Source organism: Plectropomus leopardus, chromosome 8, assembly GCF_008729295.1.
Source record: "Plectropomus leopardus isolate mb chromosome 8, YSFRI_Pleo_2.0, whole genome shotgun sequence".
NCBI lineage: Eukaryota > Metazoa > Chordata > Actinopteri > Perciformes > Serranidae > Plectropomus > Plectropomus leopardus.
In genome coordinates this window covers 4,985,004-5,011,667 of record NC_056470.1, presented here as the reverse complement: position 1 = coordinate 5,011,667, position 26,664 = coordinate 4,985,004, and the positions used below count along the sequence as shown (strand labels likewise).

Below are 26,664 nucleotides of genomic sequence, written 5' to 3'. Positions count from 1 at the left end.
GTACTGTGCATAGGCCTGAAGCCAGGCCGCTAGGCAGTGAGTACAGAAAACACTGAAAGATAGAATCTGATCACACTCCATGTGATATTAGGCGGTATATAAAAATATAAGTTCTGCTTTAAAGAGCTCCGAGACACCGCACAGCACATCTCATAGCACCAGCCCTCTGAAAGAACAGACCTCTCACATTTTCCCAGAATGCCAGTGTGCTAAATGTTAACTGTAGTCCTCAGACCATGCAGCCCTCAAGGGCGTGTTCCACTATGAAAGAGGGCATTAAAAAATGGGAAAAAGTAGCATGTCAGAATGGGGGGGCTGCTTTGTGTCTCCCTGTGGGCGCAGACGGGACATCTTACTGTGTATAAATAAGCATCATCATGTACAGTTTGGGATTTATAGCCTGGGAGCTCAAAGTTTTTTACTCACTTTGCGGGAGGAATTGGGGCACTGTGTGCATGCGTGTGTGCGGGAGAGAGATGGAGAGAGAAAGAGAGAGAGAGCAGATGGAAACATTGTAACTCAAGGCAACTCAGGGTGCAGCAGCAGCGGCAGGAGGCGCAGCAGCAGCATTTCTTTCCATGCATTGAAAGGAGGAAATCCTCTTCTCCGGCGTCGCCTGCATGCAAATGGAGCCGAGCGGGACAGAATAAGGCTGGGTTAACACACTCATCTGTAACCAACACTTGACTTTGCTAGGAGGGGGAGCTATTTTTTTTTGCCTCGTGACAAATTTCCCACAGCCTCTACTAAGGCTCATACAGGTGACAAGTGTGTCCAACTTCACCACACCGCCCGCATCGACGCGCTCCGGAGTGCGTTTTGTCCAGCGGCTGTGCGCTGCATGAGAGCCGCCGCTCTTGTTTTGACGTGACATTTGCTTGAGCTGCAGCGCATATGTGTGTACATATGACGCATTTGCGCCTTCGGCTGTTTCCATCCCAAAAGCCGGCGTTTATGGACGTGGGAGCGTTTTCTGTTTTGTTTTTTCGGACAAGTTTTCCCGTTGTGATTGGTATGTTCGTCATGTCCGCCTGGGTTAACTTGCGCGTTTCTCTGTAGAAGAGTGACACAGAGCCGCGCTCGCTGCAGAAGTTGGTCGGGAATGATAACCGTGCGGAGCGCAGAGGAGGACAGAGAAGAGGTGACAGCGGCGTTCGGGGGAATGTTGAGCGGCTGAATTTACTACCAGCATCATCAGCATCTCCGTGTGTGTGAGGAGGACTGCCTGCTTACTCCTTTTCATCCAGGCTACAACAGTTTTATTGCAGAAACCCGCCAGTGAGTTCCAGCTCCTGAACCCCGCAGCTGCGTAAACTTGGCCAGATCTGGTGACATTGTACTCTGTGTGTGTGTGTGTGTGTGTGTATGCGCGCGTACAGAGAAGCCTGGATGGATATGCGGCTCACCGAGGGAATTTGAAAAGGCAAAGGGGGGATTACTATCAGTCCCTCTCCTATTATAACCTCAAAATGGATGCCGACGACAGGCTGTGGAGACGCCACTGGATTAGCCACTGTCCCGCTGATCTGCTTGACATCTGAGCGAGCACGAGCGTTCAAAGTTTGGGATAATCTAAAAAAAAAGAAAAAAGAGAGGCTGAAGGTGCAGGAGGATGCAGTCTGGAGTGAAGACGCTCTCCGCAGGTGGAGGTGCGTCACTCTGCTGCCTGCTGCTCCTCTGGCTCATCTACTCCCATCTGCTCAGAGAGGGTAAGGACACTTGGAGCTTGTTTATCACTTTGTCAGCAGCACCGTTTTGTCTCTGAGGGCTTCTTATTGGGATGCAGCTGCACATGGTGTGGTCACATCCTGTGATCCGGAGGAAAAAAAATCCCTATAATGTGCAATAAAACCTCCCTGCAGGGACTTGTAATGTGTCTGTGATCATCACCAGTCAATTTATGGTGACCTTGTTGCACCTTAAGGCGTTTTGTAATCTGATTTGGCATCTCTATAATATTATTTTGTAGTGAGTGTATGATATTGAGCAGCTATAATGTTACCAGGAGTCTGTACCATATTGTAGAACACATATTCTTACAGTAATTTTTATACATAACCTTGTTAAATGCTTTTTCCTTATTCTGATGCAGGCTACCTTGCGTAATAAGAATTTCGTGAAGCCACAATTGAGCTTCAGGTGAAAAGGCAGTTTGCTTGTTTTAATTCCCGGGGCAGACACGAGAAGGCCTGACTCCCTGCCTTCAAAGCTTTTATAATTTCACTCAGGTTAAGGCTATATCCACCCATGCCGTGCTTTGCTCTTGAATAATACATCCACTGGTGCAATTACACCTTCACCCTGACACAGAATAGAAAGCAAAAGGATGTTCCCCTGCACTTCATTGGCTGCTGTCCATGTCAAAACATTTCGGATTCCGGTGCCGTCACAGGCACACGGAGAGCAGGCTTAAAGCATTGGAACTTGTTGGGAGATGTTGAACACTAAGTTTGCAGATTAGATCTTTTAATCAAGCGTTGGCCAGCAGCATAATTACCGCTGTGGAGGAGGGATAGTGCCTACATCAATGTCTTTGGCAGCTTGCCGGGAACAAAAGTAGACACTGATGTGAAAAATGAACTGCCTGTGCACTGAAATGTGCTCCCTTTGCTTTTAATTTGCTGTGTTTTCTCACAAAATGCTGCTTTCGCTAGCCTCTTACTGCTGCCCCTTAACTGTCTCTCAAGCCTCTGCATATTATCTAAGCAGCTCCAGCAAACCCTCCTCTTCCCCTCAGCCATTTATTATTGACTCCATTTCATCTGAAAATGATCTCATTAGAGTGTTATTGTGCAAAATTGTTCAATCAATCTCTTGTGAACTTTACTACCCTTGATATTCCGAGTGTAAATAGATATGGCTGGATTTGGCCTGGATAAAACCTCTGGATCTGACTTGAGCTTTGACATTCTCTGTATGTCGCTCACTCGTCTTTCCAGCTCTGAGCAGAATTTTAAGAACGAAGCATGTAGTATTTTTTAATCCATACTTGTAGTCTTCAAATCCGACTAAAATCCTCCTTTGGAACTGGCAGCTTTGACCACTGAGCTGTTGTAAAAGTATTTCTGACCACAACTGCCTTTTTATCATTCCATCAGCTTGTTTACACTTTATTTTTTTGGGTTTACTTCTCACCATTTATGGATTCAAAGCACTCATCACTCTCCATGACCAGCTCTCCACCACTTCCACCCCCATGGCCCCCCAAGGGCCCCGGAAGCGGTGACCAGTGTGGGTTGAACTGGTGGGCAGAGAGGTGAAACCTTGTGGTGGTGTGAGGCTGCATCGCCTCCACCCTCTCTGTAGCTCATCTGTCATGGCGGCCAGGACAGGAAATCAAAGCGCAGCAGCCCAGCCCAAGCATGCCATTGGGCCAGCGCCCGCCACGATGAATGGCCTGTCAGCCACTCTCAACGTTGCCAGTTTATTCAACGATAAATTTGGAAATGTCTGGATTTCCTCACTGGACCACATTCCGGTTCAGTGGTGCAGTCAGAGAGAGGTGGCAACTCCTCCTTGCTTTGTCAACCACATTGCTTTGGGGTTGGGGTGTGTGTGCAGAGAGGAGGAGGAGGAGGAGAAGAGGGTGGAGCATTTTTATCCACATTTGTAAGTCGGAGGTGGACTGACAGTTGGCCTTTGCAGCAAGTCCTCTGAAGGAATTTAAATGCCAAGAATACATATAACTTCAAGAGGGAACACAACAATTCCTCCTTCTTAAGTAATGTGATCAAATGAGGCCATTTTGCATCTCAGAAATGAAAATCCTAGAGATCTTTGAGGCTTAGGTAAACACTCGTTGCTGTGGCGTTTCTGCACTGCACTTTCCAAAGATCGCCTGTCAATCAAACAGGTCTTACAGAAGTATAACATCTCTTTGCTGATTTCCTGTTAAAGAAGCTTAAAGCTCTACTTAAGCTTGTTCCCACTGGACAGAAAACCCACTAAAAACCACTAACATCTGGCTTTTGTCTTTGGTAAGAAAGGTTGCAACCAGCATTCATTTCTAGGACAAATGACTGCAGTAATCACAGGTGTTAATCAGCTCCAGCTACAATCAACTTTGATCGGCAGTGATGGAAATGTACGAGAATTGGGAAAAGAGTCTATCACCTATTCTAAGCCGTATTTCTCACATTCAAAAAAATCCACATTAACACTAGGTTTGGGTAGTATGACACAATACTAGGGTATGTAGAAATCCTGATGGTATTGTTTTCATTACCATCAGAAAGATGGGCGCTCCTCTTTCTATTAAACTGATACATTGATACTGTATTGAGGCGATGAGACACAACATGCCCCACCAGAGGTCACTCTCTACTGGTGGATCAGGCATCTGAGCTGAGAAAAGTAGTAACTGCTAGTGGTGGGGATAACATCGTAAGACTAGTAAAAAGCCGGCCAGCAATGGTGGAAGAGACATACTGTATATCACGGTGAAATGTCAGGCACGAAAAAGATGTGGAAAAAAAAAACTGCCCACACCTAATTAACACTCAAATTTGGGTCAAAAAGGTGCATAATACTTTTTTTTGTATTCAAACTGGATCACATGACTGTGTGTTGGTCTGTAGTGATGAATCAATACTCTCCCATTAGTTGGTTCACCTGACCTTTTTATTCTCTTTTGGCCGAATGATTTTGTTTTCAAGCCCACAACCTATTCTCTCACCAGTCTTATTTCCAGCAGCAACAGGCAGCTGTTTTCAGCAAAATCACTCTAAATAAACCACCACACTACCAGCTCAACAACAAATGGCAGACATACAAAGTTAGCAACTAGCTTGTGAAGCGAGGAGAACATCTGGAGGATAAAGAGACAGATTTTTTTTCTCAAAGGTTGGTAGAGGAAAAAAGAAAGTTTAGAGGAGAGTGAATATTGGAGTTCCATTTATCAGTTTAGCAGGCCAGCAAAATGACTCCAAAGAAATTATGTTGCTCAACTTCTGCTAAAAAAAATGGCAAACATTTGCTCACATGTGCATTACAACCCTCTGAGGCTCAGTGCTCAGAGGGTTAATTGAAATGTAATTTGTTGTGTTTACAGTGTGCTCTGCTGCTCCCAAGTGGCCAAAAAAAATCCAGTTTTAAGTTTTTGGGAGGTTGGAGCTCCTTTATTACCTCTCAGCTAACACTTCTAACTACCAAGCCCGGGGGTGGCCAGACTTTGACCCACAGACCAGTTGTGGCCCGCTGCCCATTTTTTTAAATGGCTCATGATAAATGTTTGGAAGTAAATTAGTATATTTCTTGAGCATATTTCAAATTGTACTGTAAATTGCACAGAATAGTTTAAACACAGTGTTGCTGTCATCTTGACCACCTACTTCTGGCAAGCCCTGTCATTTCACTACTTAATTTAAACTCTAGACGTCATTACTTGACCTATGAAGATTGATTATGAGTCAATAAAAACATTTACCTTGGTAAACACAGCGGTGGAGCTGAAAAGACGGATGACAGAGAATTAATTTCAACCATTAAACTGTTTAGTAAGGTCATTTTAATAGAAAATTAATTTTATATGGAAAATATGCTTTTCCTGTCTAGAAACACAGATTTTCTTATTGTATAACTGGTTGAAAACTACGCATTTACAAATGCTTGGCCTGTGATTTTTCTGTATATTGCTCACAATCAAAAAAAGATTAGCCACCCCCAACCTGACTAGCCAATTTTCTGCATTTCCCAAATAACCTAGAAATGTAAAAAATCGCCTCCTGTCATGCATAACAGACTTCTATTTATAATGTGGGGAATGGTCAATATAACAAGATACGCTGTATGAACCAACTGACTTGCATTACTCCACAGAGCTGGCTCCTGAACATGATGTCACACATATGCAACAAAGAGCAATGCTGCTTTTTACAGCACGTCATAATTAACATGTCACTTTGATTTGTTTGAATAATTCAATCAGTGCTTACAGTGTCCTGAAGCTAAGAAGCAGGGACAACAATATATCCAGTCTTCCTGCTCTGCGCCACGAGCTGTCGATGGGAATGACAGCACACATTTTACGAGATACATCTACAGGCTGTGTCACTAAATTTAAAGTGAGTCACTGTGGTTTTACAATCAGCACAGAGCTTCATTGATGAAGGACTCACACAGCGTCGTCCACTCTTTACGTTGTGTGTCGTGTCCAAATCTCATTCCCAAACCAGACAGATTTTATCCTGGTAAATGCTTCCAGACACTATCAAGGTTACTTTCACCGTTTTTAACAAATCAGCTCCTGTGTGGGAGACAGCAAGTCTTCATGGGGCACCAGACTGATGAATTTAAAAAATCTATGGTTGGTATTCTCTTTTAACTCGGGGAGCAGGGCCTATCCATCCAAGCATTAAACTAATCAGAGTAGCAGAGAATTACCGACTTTTTGAAGTGAAAAGGATGATTTCCATTCCAGTCTTCTTCAAGGCGGCATTAAGCATGCAAAAAGAGACCCGCTTTGATTATGACCTTGGCTGTAAATTCTAAGCAAATCATCGAAGCCCCGCTTCTATAGGCGGCAGAGCTGTAAAAGTATGAGCATCTTTATGGAACAAAATGAAAAGAATTTTTACAGCTAAATCAATTTGGCAGCACACAAAGCTCATATTTCATAGCTCCCTGAATATGAATTCTTTCTAGCCTTCAGCTTTGACCTCCCTTGTGGTTGAGTGTAGTGCACCGCTCGGTGTATTTCTGCATTGTTATTTTCTCTGCAGAAAGCTCTGGGCTTGAAACTGCTCCATCATTGGCAGAGTGGTATAAATGATTTGAGTTATGTTTCCTTCGGTCTTGTGTCCTGTGCCATTTTCTGCCTGATGCCATGAACGTATTTTCTTAGAGGACTTTGCTTGAATATTAAAGCTGCGGTTCATGCAATCACACATTACTGTACAATACTTATGTGGTCATAATAGTCTTCTGATGCATTTTCTCTGGGTTTACATCCAAGCATGAGGGCATCCTAGAGGGCTAAGAAATGAGTCACTGTGGCTTTACCGTCCTCTCCGCATTGTATTCAGCAGAGCTACTGTTTGGTTTTGCAAGGCATATTGTACGTTCACTCTTTATGCCTCAAGCCTCTATTCATCCACAACCAATTGTCTGAGTGTACTCTACATTGTAATATCTCTGCAGCCCTGAGTGGAGTGTGCTGCATCGCTGCAACAGAAATCTATCAGGAGCCACCTCCATCATGTGGACTGTCCGAGACGTGTCGCAGACCAGACCTAAATTACAATTTTACACAGAGATCATGCTATAGGGCCACTACTAGGTACCTTCTTTGGGCCACCTTTGCATGTTTAGACAGAACCAAACAACGGCAGCATCATTCTGCTCAAGTGTGTGATAGCATGCCAGCATCATGGGACCAAAAGAGGTGCGACGTTTAACACAGCCATCAACCTCTAGGGTGACATAGGCTTGGGCAGTATCACAGTATTACAATTTATACAGGCACTTGTCTTTTAATTATACTTATCGTATGCAGGCCACAGCACGCACCATCAGAGCTCAGTCTTCAGTTTCTACCAGTGAAACAAGCAGCTGAGCTGAAAGACAGAGCGACACCTAGTGGTGGAAGGATGACTTACAGGACTGTAAACAGCTGGCGAGCAGCAATGGCAGAGAGAGATTATGGGGAATTATTGAATGTTTTTCTACTTCTATGTTGGTGAATTAAGGATTTATTTTGACCAAACCAGGGCTGGTGGTTGTTGGAACAGTAGTTCTTACTAACTAGATCACTAGCAAGAGTAGCCAAGACAGTTTGGGTAAGTTTTATTTAGTTTCTTTAGAATTTGAATGAAGTGTGCTTTATGATGAGTTACTGAGGCAACTGAGCCTCGCCCATCTTCCGTGACCAACAGAAAGTTGAATTCAAAAGGTGCACAGTTGTATTTCTCTGTACAATGAGAAATACTGGTGTAAGACTTACTTTTCTTAACATTTTGTGGGTTTCTATTCTGTATTCATTTCTCTGAAAAGCTGAAAAAAAGTAGTGTCATAAAGCATATAAACCGGTGAAATTTCAGGAAGATGTGAACTATTACATACTGCCCAAGCCTAGTGTGACATATAACATATGCGTCAGCAGCATTTTATAAACAATAACAATTCTTCCTCTTCTTCTTAGCGTTAGCCGCTAAATGCAAAATCTCCTGCAGAGGGATGCACACATAACACATTGTCAAAACGCCGCACCGAAGGCTGCAGCGGTATACCAGTTTTACGTTATGCTGTGGTATAGAAACTGACGGTTATCATATCATATACATTTGCTTATCAAATGTATTAAAAAAATGCAAGAGAATCTTTAGTTATTTTCAAAAGGGAGACTTTTAAGACATACTTCTTAAATGGCTTCAAGTTTAAATTACAGTAATAAAAGCCCTTCTGTTTTCATTTCTGTAAGGGACTTTGTAACTGATGATAATAATTGTGATACTGTGAATCCACAATATTTTCTTATACAGTTATCGTACCTCAAAAATCTCATACCGTTGCAACCCTAGTAACAAGTCCTGCATATGGTCCCTTCTTCCCAGCTTTCCTGTTTATACAGAGACAGTTTTGGTGCTGTTACTACCTCCATAGGTTCTTAAAGGCAAGACAACTCTGTCCCCGCATTCCGCAATTGTACCTTATATACAGAACGACAAGGTGGCATAATGGTGCGATATTCCCACCTTGAACAGGCAGTGTAAAAGTAGCTAGAGTCGGTCCAAGCACTGGCTGTATATAAGGGGAATATTTTCTATTTAAAAGCAGCCCTTGGCAATGTCACACAATGGCAGGATGTAAGAGAGTGTTTTAAAAAAAACAAATTGAACTGGAAGTCCAGTAAATTGACATTAGCAAACTAAACAGCATGCTCCTGCTTTCCAGTGAGAAAGGAAACAATCTAACACTGTTGAGTCCAGCTTTCTCCCGAGGGAGCGCTATCTTACTGCTGCTTTCAGAAGTTTCAATTTGTCATTCCCCGTGGGTGTAGTAGTGTACACACCTGACACGAGAATTAAATTTGGGCAAATAGAGCACATCTCCGGCATCTCAGTTGGTGGGGGTGCAGTGCTTCTCTCTTTTTTTCCCCTGCAGCCCCACTGGGTGCTCGTGACTGCATAAAACCCATGCTCGGTGCAGCTTTAAAAATCCCCATATGTTAACACGATGCAGGTTTTTTGAACATGAGGAGCTTTTTTAGAGCAGAAAACTCCAACCTGTGTTGCCACCAGGGTGTGAGCTGCTCCCCCAGAACAATAAATGGTGGACTAACTGCGGGCCAGCACAGTGCTTATTTTACTGCTTGCGGATAAATGAGCTTCATCCTCTAATAGCATAACACACACCCTCATCTCCAGGAGTCACCCCTGCTGCTCCCATGCTTCCCTTCACGATCGTTCCTGATAAATTCCTGTCAGCTTTAGATTAAATAGCATACTTAGGTACCATTACAGGTCCTCCGACTTCAGCAGAGTTGTTCACTTGCATAAATATTGATCGGACTGCTGTAGAGTATTCAAATGGCATTTGAAATCACGCCATGGTATTCCCTTTAAAGCAAGCAAATTAATATAAAGCACGTGGTTCACTCCGCTGCTCTGCTGCCCTACTTGTTTAGCAGCAGCGGATGATGGCGGTGTCAGGAAGCGTATAGTATGGGGTCAGTCAAACATCTGCCTCTCTCACCTGGTGTCCTATTACATGCTACCCACTGCGCTGCTGCCGTCAAACGGTGTTAAGGTAATGAGATGCACTTGGCTCGTGGCTGCCTTGACTAGCATATGCTCGCTTGAATGAGATTGCTGTTGGATGTCGTCTTGAGTTGTTAATAACAGTGAGGGCTTTGAGATCAGAATGGGCATGAGGGGAAGATTAGGTGTTTGCTCTGCAGGTGAAGTTGGAGCAACATTGGAGGGTATATCCAGATAAACTCACTTAGATTACCTTTTTAATTGTGAATAATTTAATCATGAGGCCAGAAATCCAACAAATGGGCTCATGCAACAACTAGTTGGTATTTTTATTATTATTTGTATTGTTCTTACGAAGCAAAAATATTCTAAAAAGAGAAACTTTGTGAATGCAACATATTCTCTTAAATCACTTATGCTGCATTAGAACAAGTCTGTGTGTATAATTGGTCCTTGCATGAAGCCTATTCTCCTGTGTCAGATTGTCAAATGTGAGGGTTTGCCGCTTTTCTCAAAGAAAATTTGATATTTTCAGATTTTGGATTGTTGTTTAGACAAAATAGAAAAAAACGTTTAGAGGTGTCTTCAACAAAAACCTCAAATTGCGCCTTGTATGGCATCTCCACCGCCATTGTTATGTTTGTGTGTATTTGAATGAGGGGCTTTGTGAAGTGCTTTGTCCTGCTCAGGTTGACAGCACAATATAAAAGCAGTCCATTTTAGATAGTTGAGTTCATCTATAATCAATAATGATAGTTATTTGCAGCCGTGAACATGAGATTTTGAGGAGAACAGAATAAATCTGCGCAGTATGAGACAATCGTATGGACTGAAGATTTGCGGTGATAAGAAGGATTCAGTCATCACTCATTACATTTGAAAATTTGATAACTGCAGCCACCACAGAATCAATTCTGACTGATTACCTGCCTCATTCATATTTGTAACGTGTCAGACAATGTTTTAAATCTTCCACAAAAGATCACTTGAATTCATATCTGATTTGATGCACATTAATATGATTGCCATGCGCTTGAAATTGGCGCTTTGTTGGCAGCCCCATTTTCATCCTCGAGAACGGCACTTCTATCAAGAAAGGAACATACAACGCAATGAAGATAATCACTCACACTTATTATTGTATGCCAGTGTAGTGATTAGAGTGTGATTGACTCTCTCAGGGAAAAACTGGTTAGATTCAATGCCAGGATGTCTGAGCCAAGCCAGCACAGCACCACTCAGCTCTATAGCTGTGTCTTTATGGGGGAATAATACCAAATACAATACATATATTGTCATGAATAATAAACTAAACTAGCTTTACAAGGAGTGGGATTTTTTTTTAATAAATACGGTTGGAAACTCTAGTTTGCAGAGGCGCTCTTTGCAATAAAACCTCACTTCTATCTTTAGCCTCCCGCAAGTAATTACAATCTATAAAGGAAGATTGTTTTAATATGGAAATGGAATTCTTGTCATAGTTCATTCAGTGCAGGCTGTCATATAATTTTATGGCAAATTCCCTGAGGAGAAGCAGAGCCTTTCTCACAGCTCCCAGTCTGGCTTCAGTGCAGCAGGGCTGTGTCTCATGTGTTTGTCTGCTCAATCTGATACAGGTATTTTATCAGTCAGGGCTAACTACTGATGGATCTGCACAGTCTTAATTAAAGACACAAGAACTTAAGATAAGATAGAACAAAATAAATGTTTCATTCTAAGAACATCTGTCTAATTACAGGGATACTTTTCCAATTTTCAATCAGCTTTATATCAAAATCAAATGTGTGTAGTATGCGTAAATGAACTGTGGTAAACTTCCTTCCATCTAACCAGTGCCTCGATACTGTCCCTCCCGTCTTGGCAAAACGAAACTCTGCTAAATAACACAAATTGATGCAAAACACATCATCCAGAGTTTTGCTGTCTTTCTTAAGCTCTTGCTCAAACTTCAGGCTGTACTTCCGCATTTACGTTTTGCCTGCTACCCATGCCACCAACATGGGACACAAAGAGTTAAGAAGTGCATCAAGAGACAGACCCACCCCTCTCTCTTTCTGTCTCTTAAACTCGCACTGAAATCCCATCAAACAGTAAAATTAGGCAGTGCTGATCCAATAAAGTGCTCCAGGAATGACATTTTTCTATTGGCTGATGCGAAAGTTAGTCTTGCATTGGTCCCCTTGTCAAAAAGTCTATGGGATTTTCCCATTGAATTTTGAATTGTTGCAGAAAATAAGCTCTGTGGCAAACAAATGTTTACGATACTTACATCTTTTGTTCAAGAAGATAGTCTTTACAAATGTCCACAACTTTAAGGATCTCTAAAGCCTAAATGCAGTCGCCAGAGGAAACACCCTAGTGTTAGGCTATAAACAAAATACACTACAGCTGCATAACTCAAAGTTGCCACCACAACAAGGCTCTAAAGCCGTGTTTGGCGAGATGACGTTCTGTAGTCTCCTTTAGCCACTGTTTAAAAGCTTCAGATTTCACAGTGGGGTATTTACTGACGTTTTGTATGTTGTAGAACAAAACTTGTGTGAATCACCAACCTAATTTCAAGCTTTAACTAAAAACCTCAACTTCAACACTGGAGGCGCTAAAATGCTAACTCATTTCCAGGTCTTAGGGCTCACTCCTTATTTCTCCCCTAAAATGTTTTAAGAAACACATTTTAGTGCTGTGTTTAGTTGTAATAGCAAGAGTTTGTGAACAGGAAGTGGGCGCCATACTGCTTCCTGCACAGTTAAAAAGGGACCAAAAAAAAAAACAGAGATGAAATGATAAAACTAAGAAGCGATGTTCAAATATAAACCAACATTCTTTTACTGCATTGCCCATTTTGTCACCTCAAATGTTTTCAGAAACATGCTTTAGCTTACCATCTAACTGTCATACAAGATTGATTCTTGCCGGCTTGCCACTTTTGTTTCACACATACAAATTCGCATTGTTTCACCCACCAGCGGGAGCGTTTATTGGTCTGTTGGAGCGCAGGGTATCCTGGTACTTGTAGGTTTTCTACAAAGTGTCTTTTTTCTCTGTTTTCTCTGGTCATGTAGCATCAATTTTAAAAGTAGTTTGTGTCTTTCTCTTGCATAGATTTCCTGTTTTTATTAAAAAGCCATCTTTCCAGCAGTGAAATACTTTTTTAAGGAACAGATTGTGACGTTTACAGAATAGATGATATTTAGTAGTTGTCTTTATTCGCTGTACATTGCCAGGGTGAGCCAGCATCATGTAACTTAATAACCTCATCAAGCCCAGAAGTTCTCAGCCCTACAATGACGCACATTGAATCAGGGTAACACTGAAAGCTCCTGTGGACTCCTGGCAGCTTATTTCAGGCAGAGATACTAAGATATTTGTGCTCCTGTACTTTGGTGATCTGCAGTGTGTCTGATCAAAGCGCTGATATGTGGAGCACAGCCTCAAGTCTTTGCTCTAAGTCGTGTGTGTGTGTGTATGTGTTTGAACTCCTTGTGCATCTGCGCTGCCACTTTGCACTTGTGTAGTGTTGTGATTCAGTGATAAGGTCATCAGGCTGCCAGTCAGTGCTGAGAGCCAGTTGCTACACTCTGTATCGTCGTCCTGTAGCCCGTTAGATGTCTGACAGGATCCAGAGTCCTGGACGGCAACGTGATGCCATCCTTCACTCGGCAAGCTCCACGCCGCCGCAGCCGTATGCGCATTTCATCATGTGAAACAGAGACGAGGCCAAGTGTCCTCACGCCGCTGAGTGACAGATACCCCCTGTCAGATGAATTAACTCCTGTACGTATGATGGAGCGCCGGCTGTGGCTGAGGGCAGTTTACAAAGCTCCCCCTCCCCCCGCCGCCTTACTATTCTCCTCCTTCAGGCTTTTTGCATGAAGCCCATTCATCTGTTCAGTGCTGAAACATGGCAAAGAGCACTGATATCTGATGGCACCTCTGTCCTCCGAACACCCAGTAAGTATACAGGGACTCGCCTCAGCAAAAAAAGAGAGTGGAGGGTATGCTGAATGGTGGGCAATGGGTGGGGGAAGGTGTGCAGTACGGCTGATGCTATGAAATGAAATGTGCATAGCAGTTCTTTGCGGAGGTGATTTTCCCTTATGACTCCCAAGACTATAGGTAACAATTTCATGCAAAAAATATACCAATCTTATCAGCCTTAATCAGCACAAGCTGCCACCGAGACCAAGTACTTATCCACTAATCCAGTGATTGAGATGCAGATGTGTCCTGTTAGCCCGCCAAAGGTTAACAGTATGGTTACTGACTGACGGGAATATACTTCAACAAAAGCCTTAAGGCTGGCTGGCAGGCCCTAGAGATTGCAATGTTGAGGCAGTGGAGCTGAAGGAAAGCTTGTGGAGCGTTAAAAATGAAAAGGGTTCATCTTCTCTGAGATTGTGAAAGTGTCATTTCATGCCAATCTGATCTTCTGATTTGATTGAGTTCTTGCGTGCAAATGGAAAATTTGACCCGATTGTGGTGCTAGAAGAAAGGTCAAGGATTCATAAGTCTGATTCCCCGGATATAGACTGTGACTATAAGCCTGCCACTGGCAGACTACTTTGCCCAGAATTTTCCCCACTACAACTATCTGCTGTTACCGTTTTCAGAATCTCCTTAGGTATAGGAAACAACAACAATTTCCAAGTATATGGCTTACACACTGAAAATTTTCACAAAAGTATGAATTGTGCAACAAGGCATGCTTTATTTGTTCCTTCGGTCAACTGCTAGAAAGATCTACAAAGAATAAAACATCTTGTGAATGCAGACCAAAAAAAAGCCCAGTGAGCTCCTCCAGAGCTACAGTATAGTCACGCCTCTAAGGCTGCACCTAACAATTATTTTTTTTGGCAATTAATCTATCGATTATTTTTTCGATTAATCGATTATCGATTATTTTTTCGATTGATCGATTATCGATTATTTTTTTATCGATCTAACTATTATTTTTTTTTATTACTCAATTAATATAACAACAAATTTGCAGAAAATTTAAAAACACTGCAGGGCATTATTCCCCAACAAAAATAGCCCAGTCTTAACCGGTAATCTGTATTTTACAGTCTGATATGATAAGTGTCTCCAAAATAAAATCAATGCAAGAGCTTGTTCCGCTCAAGTAAAAGGAATGTAGTGCAATCTACATTTAGCAATCCAACAGCAAAATAAATAAAACAATGTAAAATACAAGTCACTTTTAGGAGAAGTAACAAAACAGTTACTCTTTGTCACTGTAAAAAACCTCAAATCTAGCAGTCCAACAAAACATCTTACAGTAAAATTAGTGCAATCTGAAAAACACTAACTTTCTCTAACAGAGATAATTATAACTAGTACATTCTTTCTGCATCAAAATAATCCAGTCTTAACTGAGCCTTAAGGCATACCGCTACCTGCTGATACGAGTGCTGTATTTTCATATTTATAAGCACATATTCCACTCATTTATGAAGTTATACAAGCTCCTGCACAGCTGACAACCCTGTCCTGCTAATGTTTCAAAATAAAATGCACTGTATCAGCAACTGATTCTGAACTCATTCTGTCTACAGAGACACAGACAGATAGCTTTTGTTTTGAAAGGGAAGCAAGGAAGTTGAGGTAAAACAAACATCTTTGTATGTCCTCATCTCTGTGACAGAGACTTCAAACTATGGTATAAAGTGGTACAGAGTCAATATAATCATTCAGTTTATCAGCGGTCTATTCATGAAGCAGGACAACAGTTATTGAACCGGGTTTGTCTTTTTTATCACTAAAAGTTACATCACACTGTCAACGTATAACTATTGGGCCAACTGTTTTTTTGTGGCGTTTTCTTGTAAAGAGAACCAGCCATAATAATGACAGTGTTCTTCTCCCTAAGTGCAAATGTTTAACCAAAACAAGTCCCTCCAAAACTATTTTGCAAGGGTAGGCGTGCTACATCCTGGGCTTAGTACTGGCCAAGTCGATTGTGATTGGTTTAAAGACAACAAGCCAGAGCATATGTCCCCTAGAGTACAATGATGTTATGAGTTGCCAGATCTTGCACTACTACAGCACCTTGGAGATAGATCCAGCTACATAAGACTAAGAATTCGTCAGCATCATTAGGGTACATCCTCAGGGGACCATGAATTTTGGGAAAACTCAGCCTTTCTTATGGGCCAAAGTGTTAGCCAGGGGAAAAACTGACCAAACAGGACACTAAAGGAAAGGGAATTTTATTGTAAAAATTAGTGAGTTCCATTTTCTGTATAATTTAGACCTTAATGTTTATGTAAATTCATAATTTGACATAGGTCAGGAGCAGGGCTGGATTACCGACCAGGAAAAGCAGTCACAGGGCCTTGATCCTCCAGTTCATTCATTTGTTACAGAACAGCCACATCTAAAATAATGTTATATCTTCAGAGTTGGAATAATCTGTTGGGTGGTCATTGGGGCCCAAAGTTCATTTTTGCCCTGTAGCTCCTTAGTGAGTGAATCCAGCCATTACCACGAGGCATTTTGACCTTATAATGTTGCTAACAGAAAGGTCACATGGTCCCCATAATCAGACCTAACCACAATCATCCCCTGGAATATTTCCAACATGTCTTGTTCTGAAACTTAGTGGCTTCTGAAACATTTCAGCGCCTGCCGAGTCAATTTTATGAGTCATTTGTGTTGATCAACAACCCTTTCAACCTTTGCCATTATTACAGTCATTTCATGCTATACAGCAGTTAGCATCCCACTTAATGAACCTTTGAGGGTGTTGGGGAGCGACAAAAAACGGCAATGCAAAGGAGTGATGGTTGGTGAATGCCAGGGAATGACCTTACAGGAACTGCAGCACAGACTCTTCTCTAATCTACCTTCACTGAGCTGATTTTATTTCAGTGTCAGCCTGAATGGCTTTCACTGGCAGCATTCCATTCAATACTTTACTGTTACTTTTTCCAGATCATTTCAAAGGTGAAGTAAGTTTCCCCAACTTTCTCTAAGCTTTATTGTTCAACCCAGAGGAAATAAGTTGATATAGTTCTTTAACTTCACATGCATTTATATTGCACGCATTAAGAAATGTGCTGAGTTCAAGCAGAGTCAGAATCAATGTACTCACATTTTAATATTGTTCATCAGGTTATTGATTCAGCTCTTAGTTCTCATTTGATTCTGCAACGAATCTCCCTTTGATTTTAAATGACAAAGGTGCTATGGAAAATGTGTCATATTGGATGTGTTCTTTCGAAATGTGTTTTTGAAAGCAGCAGACGCCCTGGAGCAATTTACTGTGATTAAAGCTTGTTTATCTATAAAACACAAGACTATTAACAGTTAATAATTCCCTCAAACACGCCAGGAAGACCTCAATAAAAGACAATTAAATATGTTCCCTCGGGTTTCCAAATAATTTACCCAAACAAAACTGCTACCTCAACATTAAGTGTTCAATGAGACTGTCAGCTACAAAAGGCCATGCAGAGGGTTCATTTAATAAATCCCAACACTGGAAACATCATTGTTACACCTCTTCTTTTGTTTGCCTGTGGCTGTTGGGAAGTTTCCTGTGACTGCTTGATTATCAAAGTCATCCATGAGCTTTTGCACAGTGGAGGCGACATGGCAGTCTCTGAGGACCGTAGATTTCTTGTGCCTGGAAGTTAGATTTAGGCGCTGCATCTGTTGCAGTGTAGTGCTCATTGCTCAAAAATGATAATTTATTAATCATTGCTGCTCAAAGGTAATATTATTTCTTTACTTTTTATTCCTGGCATTAAGGTACTTGTTACATTGCTCGTTATATTACTTTTCTGTTTCACCCAAGCAGCAACCTCTGAGGATGAAAAATGAAGCCAATGCAGAGTGCAAAAATCTAAAATTCATCAAATGTCCACTTTAGGCTCGCTCCAAAACAGACATATATAGACATATTTTCCCAAGGATCTATATGAAAGACGGAGAATCAATAATGGAGATATGCAACATTTCATCCACCATGTATCCAGCCACAAGCTTCATTCGTTTTTTGTTGCTTGTAGCCTGCAACTGCACCCAATTACAATCCAGTTTTGATTGTTTAGCCAGTGCAGGACTACAGCCAACCTCTATGGCCCAGGAGGGCTCACCTGTGGTGGGGTGTTTTTCCTGTAGCTTCACATTGTTGTGTTGTCAGGCGTAATTAGTGTTTCAGGAGGTTTGAGGTACTACATCTTAGTACCACTACCTGCAGCAATGTTGTTCTTGTCGTCTTTCCTCTTGATAAAATCACAATTGTGGGAATATTTCCAGATGCATAAAGTGAGTATTTTCATCTTCCAAGCTAGCTTGCTGTTTGTGACATGCATGTGCACCAATCACTCATAAAAGAATCTGGGGATATGATTGTTGAATTTCAAATCAGTAGGGACATGACAACAAAAGTAAGGCTGTAATGAAAAACTGCAATGTTGTGAATTTGCTACACTACACTACACTACACTACTACTCATCAAAAAATACACTTCATTCAAACTCAACATAAACAAAAAACTCACCTAAACCGTCTTGGTTAGTCTTGCTAGTAATTTATTTAGTAAGTCCACTGATCCATAAATCACTGGTCTAAATAAATCCTTAACTCACCAAGTTAGATGTAAAAAAAATGCCATCAATCCCCACAGTCTATTTCTACCATTGCTGGCCACAAGCTGTTTACAGTGCTGTAACTTATCCCTGCACCACTAGGTATCACGGTGTCTTTCAGCTCAGCTGCCTGTTCCACCAGTAGAGACCGGAGACTGAGCTCAGGTGGTGCATGCTGTGCACTATGTACAATGAGTTTAACAGAAAGAGGGGCAACTGTATTTATGACAATATTGACAAACATACCTATGGGATTTCTAAGTACCCTGGTATACCTTAATACCGTGATACCACCCAAGGCTACTTGCTGCTTTTTGGCTTGCACATGCATCGATTACTAAAATGAATCTGGGAATACGAAAGTTGGATTTCAAATCAGTAGGTGGGTGACCACAAAAGCAAGGTTGTCACCATAACTAAATTTTTACAGGTACTTTGCAACACTACACTATTATTTGCTACACTACTGTTACTGGTCTGCTATTGCTGTGATGTCCAATCTGTGACAGGCAAACTTAGCTGCAGATGTTACATGTGTAGGCTGTTGATGATGTAGTGTCCTGTTGTTGTTTTTGCCTCCTCTTTGTTCTTTTTGCTTTTCTGTGTTGAGCAAAAGTGGTTTCCTATGTCAGAAGCAAATGGTGACCTGATGCATTTGGCGACAGTTCGGCTGCTGGAGTTGCTAGAACAATGCTGGAGGCCAAGCTGTGTTTTCTCTCAGGATTTAGTCCCATAACTTTTTGCATTATAACATGTACAAGCAGGGCACAAAGCTAATGTCTTCACCTCGAGGATAGTAGGAATCCTGAGTGACTCTTGTTGCTAGATATTTATCTCTTGGTGTTACAAAATCTTAATCATCCAAACTCACTCAATAATTAAAATGAACGTTATTCAATTTGGAATCATGTTCATTTCATCACGCAACTTGCCAAGTAAAAAGTTAAGTGAAAAGTTTACAAAGTGTTTTATCAACTCTTTTTACTCCCCTGACATGAAAAAGTCAAGATGATGAAGAACATTTATTCATGAATTATTTTTACCCCTCCCAAGTAGTCCATTTGCAGCTAGACACCCTTGTGAATTGTAAGTTTTTCCAGTTTGTGTAATTAGTTTAGAGATCACATTCTGACAAACTTGAAACTCTAAAAAACCTGCTTAGCCACAGATCCCTGGCCAGGGAGTCATCCATCAATTTGTAATGCCTGGAGAACTCTGAAGTAATTCTCTGTGCTTGGATGGAAGTGTAAGAATAGCGCATATGCACACACACACACCACGGAGATTTCTGAGCAAGGTAATCATCACTTTAAAACATTCTGTCCATTTGCCGTTTCAATAGAGCTTAACTTGCCTTGAAAATTGGTCTGTTGTAGGACCACAGTGCCCAGCAGCTACTGCCATGTCATCCAAGTCACGCATTATTTCAGCCGGTGGTCCATGCTGCATTAACGACTTCACTAGTCATATTAAAAATGCAAAAGAGTGATTTTAAGTGATTTTAAGTATCATAAAACATAGTATTGTTGCCTTTGGGACAAATGTAAAATTGAGATTTTGAACATGATCTCAAGCACTATTTTGGGGTATTAACTATGTTTGAGGTTTGGTCTTCATCTTATACATTACATTGTAATACTGATATTGAATACAATTATAATGTAAAATTATCCAAATCTCCTCATTTAAATTCAGTTTCATGTGAAAGATTAAGAGGCATCTTGTGGTGAAGTTGTAGATTGCAACCAAATGAAACTTCACCTGTATATCAAGCTAATAGGCGTTCTACCATGGCAAATGCAAAAGGCTCTATCTAAAGTCAATGTTTGCTTTGTCCATTCTGGGCAACTGCAGAGACAATATGGTGGAATCAGTGGAAGAGGGCTCACTCCTTATACAGATATAGACTGCTCATTCTAAGGTAACAAAAAAACAATGATTCATAATTTGAGGCAATACACTCATAAAACATAGCTATGAATATTTTATTCTATTTCTACCAATATATCTCCCTGAATCATAGAAACTGGACCTTTAATCATCCGAGTAGTGCTTTGAGCAAAATGCAAACATCAGTATGCTCATGTGCTCATAATATAATGCTAGCATGCAAGAATAATGTTAACCATATTCATCATTTTAGTTTAGCATGTTAGTATGCTAACATTTGCTAATCAGCACATTACACAAAAAACATGTAAGTATTATATATATGCACAGTATTCAGACAATAATGCCTAACCATGGATCTATGAAGAGAACCGACATGATTTGTAAATACATGGATGTTGCAGCTATTAAAGAAAAATTCTTAAATGTATCGACATCAGTTTTCTTGTGCTGCAGTCAGATGCCGTTCAGAAGCTATGTTACCGCCTCCCTTGGAGGCAGGACCAGGTCCATTTCTATTAAAAGCGTCTTAGAGGCGCATGAAGCCAAAAAAGTTCAATCGCCGTGTATAACATTACCCACACGTGTAGCCCATAGAGCAGGCACACTAGAGACTTCCGCCGACCGAGCTGTCTACTTCCAGTTCTGCTAACTTGAATGGGGATCAAACTATTTATTATAATTCTTAGAATAATTATCTTGCAGCTGTTGTAGACTTTCTAAATGTTACTGGAATGAATGGTTTAAATTCTGATTCCTGGGGTGTGTGATGCTCAACAAAATGTATCCATTGACATCTCTTTCACCATGTAAGTCAACGGGTAAACGTCTTTTAGGTCCACATGACATGAATTTCTACTGTCTCCTGAGGGCCTGTGTCCAATGCTTTGGGGATCCTCTGACCTTCCCTCTAGTACCACCATCAGACCAAAATTGGGCACGACAAATCTGAAGATCTAATGAACAGGTAGTCATGAAGTTTTTCATGCACACTGATGCCTCCCAGATGATGACAACTTTTTAAACTTTGGAAACACCATGAATTTTTCCTTTCACAGCACACTGAAATTAAACTATCACTGGAGCACACAGGATATCTTCAACAAGTTCTCCAAACTACACAACAAAGTATGTCTAGGCACTCCTATTGGTAGGACAATGTGGTTTTTGTCATTGCTTTCCACAATGCAAACGACATCATAAAAAAATTGTATGAATTATTTTTATAATCTGTTCAATCATTCACATCACAACGTAGGTAATTTTAGACCTTTGTATGAATGCCCTGTGTTGTTGATATTGTCTTGAGAACAGTCTTGATATCTTGCAATGTAATGGTCTAAAATCTTTTGAGAATATTCATGCTCTCAGATAGAAAAACCTTTAAGATTATCTTTCAAACACAGTCAATCTGTTTCTTCCTTTCAGCACTTTTATATCTTGGAGCTTTCTACTTGTAGGCTTGTTAGCTTGCAGTTATGACTGGTAAAACAGAAAATGTCCTTTTAACAGATCCTTGGAAGGAACATTGTTTTCCACATGATCACTATAAGACACTTTTATCAACAGAGCAGCCAGCCATACTGTATTAAATTTGAAGAAGCACTCCACGCCTGCTGCTTTTAAAGTTTGAATTCAGTTTCTCATTTTTCTATTTGAGACTGCAAATGAGAGAATCATACTATTAAGTGCTACACAGACCAAAAAGAGGGTCCTGCGTCCAGGCTGCCTGTTGTTTGTAACTTTGAAGACCAGTTGCTCCTCAGTAATATGTTCATTACAGTCTCATTATGCTAATGCAGTGCACTTTGTTCCTCACTGCTGTGTTCGGCAGGCCAGTTGGCAGTGGGAACCTGTGAGATAGTGATGCTCAACAGAGACAGCAGCGTTCCCAGACGGACCATCGCCAGGCAGACGGCCCGCTGCGCCTGCCGGAGAGGCCAGATTGCTGGGACCACCAGGGCGAGGCCGGCATGTGTAGACGGTGAGTTGAATGACTTTTCTAGCCCCAGGGAGGAGGGCAGATTTGACTTTTTTTAGTTGGATTGAATCAAAACAAAAGGCCCAATGGTTAGAGAAGCTGGTGAACAATGTGCCTAATAAATGTTTTCCCCTGCTTTATTCCCCTGGTGCAAGGCACTGAAATAGCAATCTCAAATATATTTATGTGAAGAAGGGGGTGCGCTGAGAAGTAGTAACATTCTGTGGATAAATAAAGGTTGAATTAATTAAAAAAGGTTTCTCAGCTGGTCCTCGGGAACATTAGAAACACTTTCATTTTGACTGTAATTTAATTCGCTGGAGGTTATCCCATTTATTTAAGTACAGTCATTACTATTCCCATCATAGTTACTGCTGTCTCACCTGTAGTAACCTTATAACTTATTACAGACTGAACAACAATATTCTGGCAGCAGGTCAGACCCCTCTGTTTGTCTACATGGGGTCTGCGGCATGAATCCCTCCCTTACACCACTTTATTACGTGCACAGCGGTGTTGTGTTTAATTTGGAATTACTCTCTGAGCATTTATTTTTTGTTTGATGTAAAATCTGGCTTTAAATGCTCACCAAGTGAACACTGGATAAATTCTTGACTCAGAGCTTTTTATGACACAGAGGTTGAAGATAAAGCTGAAGATGTAAAGTTATATTATAAATACTTAGCCAAGACTTCATGCGGAGCATAATGCCTTGTAAAATAGCAAATTGTCTCTTTTACACTCACACAGTTTTTGTATGAAATTAACAAATGAGATAGAAAATGTTAAAAAGTGAGCTTCAGGTGCTTGTGTTCCTTCCTCCAGTCTTTATGCCAAGCCAAGATAACCTGCTGCTGACAGAAGCTTTATATTTGATATACAGATAAGAGAGTGGTAATAGGAGGCATAACATGAATTTGTTCACATATAAATCATATATAAAACACATTTACCAACTAAAATACTATACATAACAGACCAATACGCATAGGTAAACATTGTAAACAAGACTGACAAAACTAAAATAGTAAACATTAAAGAAAAAGACAGCACTGACTAAATGAAATTATTATTGATATTGACAAGTAATGGAATTTTAAATGCAATGACAGTGCAGAGAGAGAGCACAGATGTGGAGGACCCGCTCACACTGACCAATCAGAGCAGACTAGAAGGGTCATGTGAGGAATAAAAGGATAAGAGATGAAGGGATGAAGGGAGAAGACAGGCTTGTGGATGGCTAGATGGAGAGTGTAATGGTCAACTAGAGTCAGCTTAAAGAAGAAGAAGGGACAGATATCAGGAAAAGGGGGATATGAGAATGGAGTCAAAGGGGAAGGGTACGGATTGGGTGTGCTAAAATACTTTTTTGTGGAAACTGAACTTGTTCAAGGTGTATTTTTGTCCCAAAACTAGCTATAAAACTTCTTTTAAGACATTAAATCATATAAAAATGTTCTAGCAGAAAGCCAAGATACAAGTATGAACCTGAAAATGAGCATATTAGGTCTCCTTTAACTCTGCAACAACAGAATCTGTGGATCTTTTTCACGGCAGACATTTTGACATAACAGGAACATCATGAAAAATCATGACACAGGTGTAACTATTAACATTATTGATGGATCCATTCCATTATGTATCCCATTCCAGTGAACTAAACTAACATGCACAATATTAGGTCCTTACACCTGGCAAATCTGAATGCAATGTAGTCGTTACTGATGCTATTTCAGTCAGAGACTCTCATATTTGGAACTGAATAGTCTGCTAATTCCTCTTAATAAACTCATACATAAACATTTAATCTTAGTTACATCAATTACATGAGATATGCCATGAGGCGGAGGTTAGAGTGCTGGACTGAGCTGCACAGCAAACATCACTGTAATGTACATTCATGCTGTACACCTGCATGAACATGACTGGATGTTGCAAGATACAGTTGTAAATGAGCCAGTGGTTGTAAAGCATGCTGCAAACAGCTGGTGCCGATCTGTCAACACAAGCACGACTTCAGCACTCTGTCTGAACGCCATGCTTCATTCATTACACCTGAGCTGCTCCTGCTGTGACATTAAAATGTCACATGTCACAACATCATTAAAAAAATTCTATTGAAACAGGAACTCCTTTCTGTTCTTTTCTCTCTCAGTGTGGCTGGGACACCATCATTATATCAGTGATTTTGTGACATACATTAGCAGCAAGCGCAGCTGAAAGTGACAGTAGCATTGTTAAAGGTTCCACTATAGAGGCGTTTGTTCCAAAGAAGTGAGCAACTTTGGTAGTGTGGAGGTGTTTGGTTACAGAAGGTCTGATCTATAACAAGAACCCTAACGTAATCCTACCACCAAACACTAGGCTTCTTTCCAGTAACCCTAAAATTGCACAAATTGAATTTGCAAATATAAAATACACCTAATGCAAGCCCGTCAACTGAAAAAAAGTTTTTTGCTCACAAGAGGTGGTATTTAAGGCCATTTTAAAAAGCAATATTTCGCAAAACTGCAATAGGATCACTTTTTTTTTTTTTTGCTTTCATGGGGCACATAACATACAACAAAGAGTCAAATAAACACTACAAGAGGTGTTATTGCATCACATAACTAAAAGTTGAGCAGATCATTTGGATGTTTTGAATCCACAACTCCACTGTGAAATCGTGCTAATCACTCAGTCACTCAAAAATACCTCACATATGGCCGCTCCCATGTATAACTATAACTACAACGGCTTAACTTTCCATTATTGCTCTAATAACATGCCTATGTTGTCTCTGATTGGAAATAATGACGGCTAGTGCGGTGGCTGCAATAGAAATAAACCTGCTAATGTTTTCAGTATCCATCACAATGCTTCTTGGAATGTTATTGCAAGAAGAGAAGTTGCATAACATATGGAAACGTGGTCATCTCGCAATTGTCTTTCATTGACGTTTTGAAAATATTACTTAAGTTTTGCGCAAATCTGCATTCAAAACATGCCAACTGACAAAGCCTAGTATAGCCAGACCATTGACAAGTAGCCTTAAAGGTATACTATGCAGAAATTGTTGGTTACTGTTTGTAAACACAACATTCAAACTTGGCCACTCCTACCTACACTGCAAGCTACTTTGCTTTTGTAGAAACGCTGCATTTGTTGTAAAGGAAAAGCTGATACTTTTAGCAAACTGACTAAGATGACTACTGACATCTACCTGTCCAACAGTAGATATGCCAGTCTGTTTTGCTTCTCATCTCCATCCTCTCCTTCAGTGCCTCGCCATACTCGATGTTGGTGATAAAGTCATTTTATACACATGGAACAAGCCACGATACGTGGAACAAGCCACGATTGAGTGTATTTGATTTATCGCCCACTCCTAATTACAAACAAGCAAGCAAGGCAGAACCGCAGCGATGTGTTATGCTTAGCTCTCCTCCACTTCATTCAGTCCCGCAGCAGGTCAGGCAAACAAGTCCAAAAGTTACAAAGTAAAGTTCCACGTAAGTTATTAATAACTTTTTTTTTAAAAAAAACAAGACAATAATTACACTTAGGGCAAATGGTTAACAGCTGCCGGAGTAACTGCAGCTGGTAATAAAATTACAGGCAGAGGGCAGCTTCTCTGCAGATAAATACACCGCCACACGCTGAGAGTGAGTCATAAACGATGATTTAGGGGCGTACTTAAGAGTCTATTTTTCAACGAAATCCTGCATAGTTTGTAATATTATAAATAACCAATAACATTACTGATGAAGTATAAGTCAGAAAGTTATAATGTCATGAACATTGTTACCAAAATGATACTTTCATTTAAGGAGATCACCCACCCCATCCTCGACACTGAATAAAAGTCAGCAACCGACAGAAAAGGTCCAATAGAACAGAAAGAATGGGCTTCCTTCTTTCTCCATTAAAAGCAACTGCCGATGTAATTTGGTCGTTTAACCAGCCAATCAATAATCACTTTGCGCGTCACCCCTTTTTGATGCCTTTTAGACTGTTTGACTCCTAACTATGTAATTGGCCTTGTGCATTAGACCTCCTCCAGTCAGCCCGCTGTGACATCAGCAAATCAGTAATTGCTTCTTTTATCTTCTTCATGTTGGATTTTCCTCCTCCTGTGGTGTTTTTAATACACTCCAGCTCAATGTGTGGTGTTCACCCTCTTTCTAAGATACAATTTTATACTTTAGAGCCCTCTCTCTGATTGGACAGTATCTAGAGGAGAGTGATAAGACAGATGAGACACAGTCCATCTGCGCTGCTGATTGGATCTCACAATATCACAATCACATGCATCAGATGCACCATTACTTCCATCACGCAACGGCTCGTGTCAGCCTTAATCTAATAGCCCTGACAGGAGTTCCGCAGCCTGTGTCACGCTCCGCGCACCGTTTTTAACCACCACTCCCCTCTCTGCAGACACCTCTCTGTAACACTCAACAGATGCTAATTAACTTACAGAGAGCTATGATTACAGCAGCAGGAAATTGATTATTACAAGCT

At 40.9% G+C, this 26,664-nt stretch overlaps 1 protein-coding gene across 2 annotated transcripts in view; it reads left to right on the top strand.

The window, feature by feature from the left end:
• The first annotated feature begins 1,300 nt into the window (after positions 1-1,300).
• The window catches only part of tafa5l (TAFA chemokine like family member 5, like), a 69,002-nt gene continuing 43,638 nt past the window's right edge, over positions 1,301-26,664 (top strand). For both annotated transcript variants that reach the window (XM_042492142.1, XM_042492143.1), the window contains exons 1-2: positions 1,301-1,709; positions 22,015-22,164. In XM_042492142.1, the coding sequence (XP_042348076.1) occupies positions 1,613-1,709; positions 22,015-22,164 (247 nt within the window). In that variant the 5' untranslated portion in view covers positions 1,301-1,612. The remainder of the gene's footprint in view (positions 1,710-22,014; positions 22,165-26,664) is intronic.